This window comes from Elephantulus edwardii, unplaced genomic scaffold (genome assembly GCF_000299155.1).
Source record: "Elephantulus edwardii isolate Elephantulus edwardi_28Jun2011 unplaced genomic scaffold, EleEdw1.0 scaffold00174, whole genome shotgun sequence".
Classification (NCBI taxonomy): Eukaryota; Metazoa; Chordata; class Mammalia; order Macroscelidea; family Macroscelididae; genus Elephantulus; species Elephantulus edwardii.
The window spans coordinates 3,649,024-3,655,995 of NW_006399924.1; the positions used below are offsets into that span (position 1 = coordinate 3,649,024).

A 6,972-nucleotide genomic window follows, 5' to 3' on the forward strand; every position below is an offset into this window, starting at 1 on the left:
TCCTCCCCCAGGTCCACTCCACTGTGCAGCCTTCACTCTGGACTCCTGTCATGACAAAAATACCTAACCACATATCCCTTTTAAACAGTTTTCTCCCTTATCTGTTTCAATGCAGTATACATTATTGAACCCATCTTTCTCAGTCTCCCCCCAACCCCGATGTCAGTCCTGTTTTACAACATCAAATGGTATTTCTATTTGCAACTTTTTGAGAAAGTGCCATACTGCTTTCCATAGTGGTTGTACCATTTTACACTTCCACCAACAGTGAATAACGGTTCCAGTTTCTCCACAACCTCACCAGCATTGGTTGTTTGCTGCTCTGTTGAATTTTGCTATTGTTACTGGGGTGAGATGATATCTCATAGTTGAAATCAGGTAAATTTTTTAAAAGGAAAATAAATTATGAAGATACAGAGTTGTCAAGTACTACCCCTGCCTAGTATACGACCTTACAAGTCACTTTCTGCTAGATTTGTTTCTTCTACAGTGAGCATGACATCGTCTCCATCTGATGCTATAGTTGTGAAAATGAATACCTAATGCATAGTATTTCATACTTTCTAAACTTATTTTTGTTGTTAATAACAGGGTTTTAAATCTCATATTCCACTTCAAGTATTAGATCTTTATTGTTTTGTGCCATTGAGTTGACTACTATGTACAGTAGCTCTGAATCCTGTCTTATCCTGAGTCTATCTCACTGTCTCTCTGACATCCCCCATGCCCCATTACCCCAGTCTCTGTCAATTTATCTCCTCCAGAGTCTTCCTCTTTTGCACTATCCTTGTTGTTGTTATGTGCTATAGAGTCACTTGTGATTCATAATGACCCTATGTACAGTAGCCCTGAAAACTACTCTATCCTGTGCCAACTTTACTGTCTCTGACACCCCTACCCTCATTACACCAGTCACTGAATCAGTCCATCTCATCAACTGTCTTCCTCTCTTTCTCTGTCCCTCTACCCTTCAAACATGGTTTCCCTCTCCAAGGACTGGTCCCTCCTTGAAACATGCCCAAAATGTGTTAGATGAAGGCTTAGATTCTTGCTTCCAGGGAGCATCCTGGTTCAGCATTTATGCATTCCATTTCTTTCTTAATAATGCCAATTTTTCTACATTCATGCTTCTCACGTTCCACATTCCAATCACTAGTGTCTGCTTACAACCGTTTATCCTTCTTTGTGTTTCCATATTTGAGGTCTCAGCCTCAGTTGCCATGTCTTCTAGTCTAAGTGTGCTCTGTTGTACATAGGGTATTTCATGCATACTAAGCTCCTTGAACCCCTTCTATATTCATCTTGGAACACATTTTTCAGTGTTTGGGAGAGCTTGTCTGGATAAAATTGAAAATGGGTTCTTATAAAAATAGAGCATTATAAAATTTAAAAGTGTTTTTCAAGTTTAGCTATAAGTTTTAAATAAAAACAGTTGATACAAAAAAGATGACTTAATTTTCTTTTGTGCCTCAGAATTGTACTACAGAGTATTTTTTCATGAGTAATTAAGTATTAGAAAGTTAAAGGCAAATATTTGTTTTATTAAAGTTTAATGAGAATTTTATATTAGTTTGAGGTAACAAGATGAATAAAATAGTTTTTAAATCCATAGTGATTATATACAGTTATGGTACAATGAATATTAAAATTTTCAGTGCTTTGATATTTAAATTACTTTATCATTTATTTCATTGCATAATTTTTTTATGACTGATCATGGAAGGTACTAGAATATGTGATGTGTGCTTTATATAACTTAGCTGCAGGGCATTCAGAATTCATTTTGTTTGAAAATTTGACCCTAAAAATCTACCACATTTTATGTAGTACATATCATTTTTGCTATTAAATTTAGCCTTTTTATTTATTCTTTCTCTTAGATTAATTTGTATCTGAAAATGGAAAAAAAACCAAATAAGAAAGAACAACTCACTCTAGTAAACAATGTATTAAAGTTGTCCACCAAGTTGCTAAAAGTAAGTACTATTTTTTTTAATTTTTCTTTTTCTTTTGTAAGTACTATTCTTATTTATTACTCTCCTTTAAATAAAATCAGTGGCTAGTACATCTTCAAAAAGATCCTGCTCATAGATAGGTGCTAGGCAGTGTAGCTTCTAAATGCTCGCCTGAGAGTTTTTATACTAATGACTATAAGAGGAAAAAGTTTTGTTACCCATGTTCTGATGATTGCTATGTCTGCCAGATTCTACCTTGAAATGTCTCTTTTTGTTATGTGCCATCGAGTTGCCTGCAACTCACAGCGACCCTATGTACAACAGCCCTAAACCCTGCTCTATCCTGTGCCAATCTCATTGTCTCTGACACACAACCCTTGTTACCCCAGTCACTCAATCAGTCCATCTCACCAAGGGTCTTCCTCTCCTGCATTGTCCCTCCACCCTCCCAACCACGTCCATCTCCAAGGATTGGTCACCCCTTGCAACCTGTCCATAGTATGTCAGGCAAAGCTTGAGAATCCTTGCCTCCGATGAGCAGCCTGGCCTCACCTTCTCCAGGACAAACCTGTTTGTTCTCTTACATTCAATCCTCTTCTCCAACACCACAGCTCAAAGGCATCATTTTAGGTAGTAGAAATGTAGGTGAGAGTACATTAGGGAGTGTTGGGGGTTTTCTTAGGGGAGGGAGTGGAGAGATTAAAAAATGGAGAGCTTTTTTTTATGTTTTCTTTTTTTTTTTAATTTATTACTGATTTCAGTAAAACTTTACAGACTTTGTATTTCCATTCATTCATTGTTGCACTTTTCTCCTCTCCCATCCTTCCCCCCTAGTACACTACCCTCTTGGAAAAGTAAAAGAAAAATTCTTTTATTGTTTTACAAACCCTCCCCCAGGTCCACTCCACCACATAGCCTTCACTCTGGACTTCTGTCATGACAAAAATACCTAATCAAATATCCCTTTTAAACAGTTTTCTCCCTCATCTGTTTCAATGCAGTATACCTTATTGAACCCATCTTTCTCAGTCTCTCCCCAACTCCCCGGTCAGTCCTATTTTACAACAGTGGCACCATGCAGTATTTGTCCTTTTGTGACTGAGATACTTCACTCAGCATAATGTCCTCCAGAGTCACCCATTTTGAATAATATTGCATGAGTTCCTTGTTTTTCAATGCAGCATAGTATTCCATTGTGTGAATATACCACAGCTTTTCTATCCATTTGTTTGTTGATGGGCACTTAGGTTGTTTCCAACTCCTTGCTATTGTGAACAAAGCTGCAATAAACATGGGTGTGCATATATCTGCTTGGGTGTCAGTTATGGTCTCTTTGGGGTATATTCCCAGTAGTGAAATTGCTGGGTCAAATCGTATCTCTATTTGCAACTTTTTGAAAAAGCACCATACCACCTTCCACAGTGGTTGCACCATTTTACACTCCCACCAACAGTGAATAAGTGTTCCAGTTTCTCCACAACCTCACCAGCATTTGTTGCTTGCTATTCTATTAAATTTTGCTATTCTGACTGGGGTGAGATGATAATTCACAGTTGTTTTGATTTGCATCTCTCTTAGAGCTAGGGATTTTGAACATTTCTTCATATGCTTGTCAGCCATCTGAATGTCTTCTTTGGTGAAGTGTCTGTTCATATCCTGTGCCCATTTTTCGATTGGATTATTTATCTTGTGGTGTTTATTTTTCATTTTTAAAATATTTACAGTAAACCACTGATCTCTAGAAAAGTAAGCAATTTTCAAGTATAACAATTAAAAGATTATTGTTTAATAATCTATATACATATAATCCACTAATTTTTTAAGTCCAACAAGTTTTGGTAAGGGTTTACAGTTTTGTCACTAGTAACAAAATCTTGTTTTCATCAGCTTCCATGGCCCTTTGCAGTTAAACCTTGTCCCTGTCTAACTCTGGCAGCTATTACTCTCCTTTCTGATATTTTGCTTTTGCTTTTTTTTCTGAATAGCAGGTAATTGAAAAGACTCGGGTTTGTCTCTATTTTATGTGTGTTGTTGGAGGTTGGTTTCTGGGTGTATGTACTAAACCAGTAAAATGCATGTGTGTATATAGCTACTGGTCACAAGGAGAATGGCATTAGGAACTTTTTGATGCTGCATCTTGACTATTAATGACCAACTGAAACGAAAGGCGGGCTGCCCATGAGTATTCCAAGGTTGCAGATGTTGTGGAAGCCAACTTGTCTCTTCTTCCTCCCTAGAGTGCCTGGAGGTTCTAACTGCTCACTTTGTGGAAGCAGCTAAACACCTGAACTGTATTTTACCACCAGAGCTCATAAACAGCAAAGGCATACAACCTTAAATAGTCATCTCAACATTACAAATGATCAGAAAATCGCTAGTAGCTATTAAGAAATTATATGTCTCATTTCATCTTTTTTTTTTGGTTGGTTTGTTTTTCTAGGAGCTGGACACACCATTTAGACTCTATGGATTGACAATGAATCCCTTAATCTACAACATCACCCGAGTAGTTATCCTTTCTGCAGTCTCAGGGGTTATAAGTGATCTTCTAGGATTTAATATAAGAGTAAGTATGACTGCCCTTCTGCATTATCTTCTTGTTGTTAGGTGCCATTGAGTCAAGTACAATTCAGAGTGGCCCCATGAACAACAGATCTGAACATTGTCCTATCCTGTGTCAGCCTCACAATCTCTGACACACTCAAGCCCATTGCTACACTCACTGTGTCAGCCCACCTGGTTGAGAGTCTTCCTCTCCTTGGATGTCCCTCCACTTTCCCAAGCATGATGTCCCTCTCCAAGGAATAACCTCTCCTAGCAACATGCCAAAGTATGTGAGATGAAGCTTTATCATCTTTGCCTCCAAGGAGCACCCAGGCTGCACCATTTTCAAGATATATTTGTTTGTTCTTTTGACAGTCCGTGGGATATTCAGTACTCTTCTCCTGCATTGTCCAGCTCTCAGATGCATAGCAAGTGACCAGAAAGACCATGGCCTGAATCAGATACTCCTAAGACCTCAAACTGACATCATTATGCCTTAGTAATTTGTAGAGAACAAATAGCATTATATATAGTAATTTTTAAGACTAAGATATTGCACACTTTCCCAGTGCAATATCTTAATCTTAAAAAGTACTATATATAATACTATTTGCTCTTCTCACACTTTAAAAAAATTTATGACTGGCATGGAAATTATTCTTGAAGTAAAGAAATAGGCATTTTGATTGGTAGTTCACAGGCTTCTCAGCTTAGGTTCTCATGTCAGTTAAGTAGCTTGTAGCTTGGGATGAGTAAGGGCCTTCCTCTTATCAAGGGAAATATCAAGAGACAGAATGAATACATGAATTAAAACATGAGACCTGTATAGTGTATAGTTTTTGGTCTTAGAAACTTTTGTTTGCTTGTTTAAGTATACTGTAAACCTCTTTGTCTCAAAACTAACTTCTTTTGGTGATTTCTTTTTTAGCTCTGGAAAATTAAATCTTAAATAGGGTCATTTGCCTGCTCCCCCTCACCCCCACCTTGCTGGCATCAGTACTTACCTGAGAAGGAAAGAGATGACTGGAGGAACAAGTGAGCTGTTCACCTGCTTGTCCACCTGCAAAATTCCCGTCAGCGCTGCCAGATCTATCAGTGGTGTTTACAGAAGAACACACTCTTCCAACCGGTGTTCAGACTAGAAACCTTTTCATGGCTTTGAAACCATATGAATGGTCAGAGAACTGAAGACTATGTGTTATGGTAACACAAAGAAATAGGTTTTTAAGTTAGAAAATTTATTCTTGACACGTCAGTGCTGTTACATTTACATGGAAACAAATCTTTTGGGTAACTATGGAAGATACCCAAACATGAAGCAAATATCCTTTGTTGGAAATAATGAAAATTCAGTACTTTTCTATGACAACTTATGGGATTTAAGAGATTTCATTTCTCTAGTGAAGCAAGAACACATTTAAACTATTCTAGGTTGAATCAAAATAAAAGAAATTTACTGGATAATTTCAGTTTCTAGGTCTTTTTTATCTGTTTTTTTTCCCCTTCCTTTTTTGGCTTATTCTTTTTATTATTAATTTTACTGAAAGTTTACAGAGACTTTGGATTTCCATTCATTCATTGTTGCATGTTTCTCCCTGCCCAACTTCCCCCCACAATTCGCTCTTCACTTTGAAAAGTAAAGTTCTTTCATTGTTATACAGTCCCTCCCCCCCGGGTCCACTCTACTATGCAGCATTCGTTTTGAAAAATGAAAGAAAAATTCTTTTATTATTATACAATCCCTTCCCCCAAGTCCACTTCACTATGCAGCCTTCATTCTGGACTCCTGTCATGACATTAATACCTGATCATATATGCCTTTTAAAAACAGTTATCTTTCTCATCTGTTTCAATGCAGTATGCATTTATCCCATCTTTCTCAGTCTACCCCCACCCCTGCCCCAACCCTGATGTCAGTCCCGTTTTAACACAGTGGCACTATGCAGTATTTGTCCTTTTGTGAATGAGATATTTCACTCAGCATACTGTCCTCCAGGGTCACCCATTTTGAATAATATTTCATGAGTTCCTTGTTTTTCAATGCAGCATGGTACTCCATTGTGTGACTATATCACAGCTTCTCTATCCACTCATTTGTTGATAGGTACTTTGGTTGTTTCCAACCCATTGCTATTTTGAACAAAGCCGTGATAAACGTGTGTGCATATATTTGATTAGGTGGTGTTATGGTTTTTTATTTTATTTATTTTTTTTTAAAAGGAAGCATTTTTAAGTGTTTTAATCAGTAAGGGGTGTTGGATTTTGTCATATATCTTTTCTGCATCAATTGCTAGGATAATGTAGTTCTTATTATTTGCTTTGTTAATATGGTGAATTATGTTGATTGTTTTTTTATGTTGAACTGATTAGGTGGTGGTTATGGTTTTTTAAACGTATATTCGCAGTAGTGGAATTGCTGGGCCAAATCGTATTTCTATTTGCAACTTTTTGAGAAAGCGCCATACTGCCTTCC

At 37.3% G+C, this 6,972-nt stretch overlaps 1 protein-coding gene across 1 annotated transcript in view; it reads left to right on the forward strand.

The window, feature by feature from the left end:
- Positions 1-5,448, forward strand: part of PHTF1 (putative homeodomain transcription factor 1) — a 64,135-nt gene extending 58,687 nt beyond the window's left edge. Inside the window, exons 16-18 of the mRNA XM_006895703.1 lie at positions 1,881-1,976; positions 4,396-4,521; positions 5,428-5,448. Coding sequence (XP_006895765.1) covers positions 1,881-1,976; positions 4,396-4,521; positions 5,428-5,448 — 243 coding nt within the window. The remainder of the gene's footprint in view (positions 1-1,880; positions 1,977-4,395; positions 4,522-5,427) is intronic.
- Positions 5,449-6,972: the final 1,524 nt, after the last annotated feature.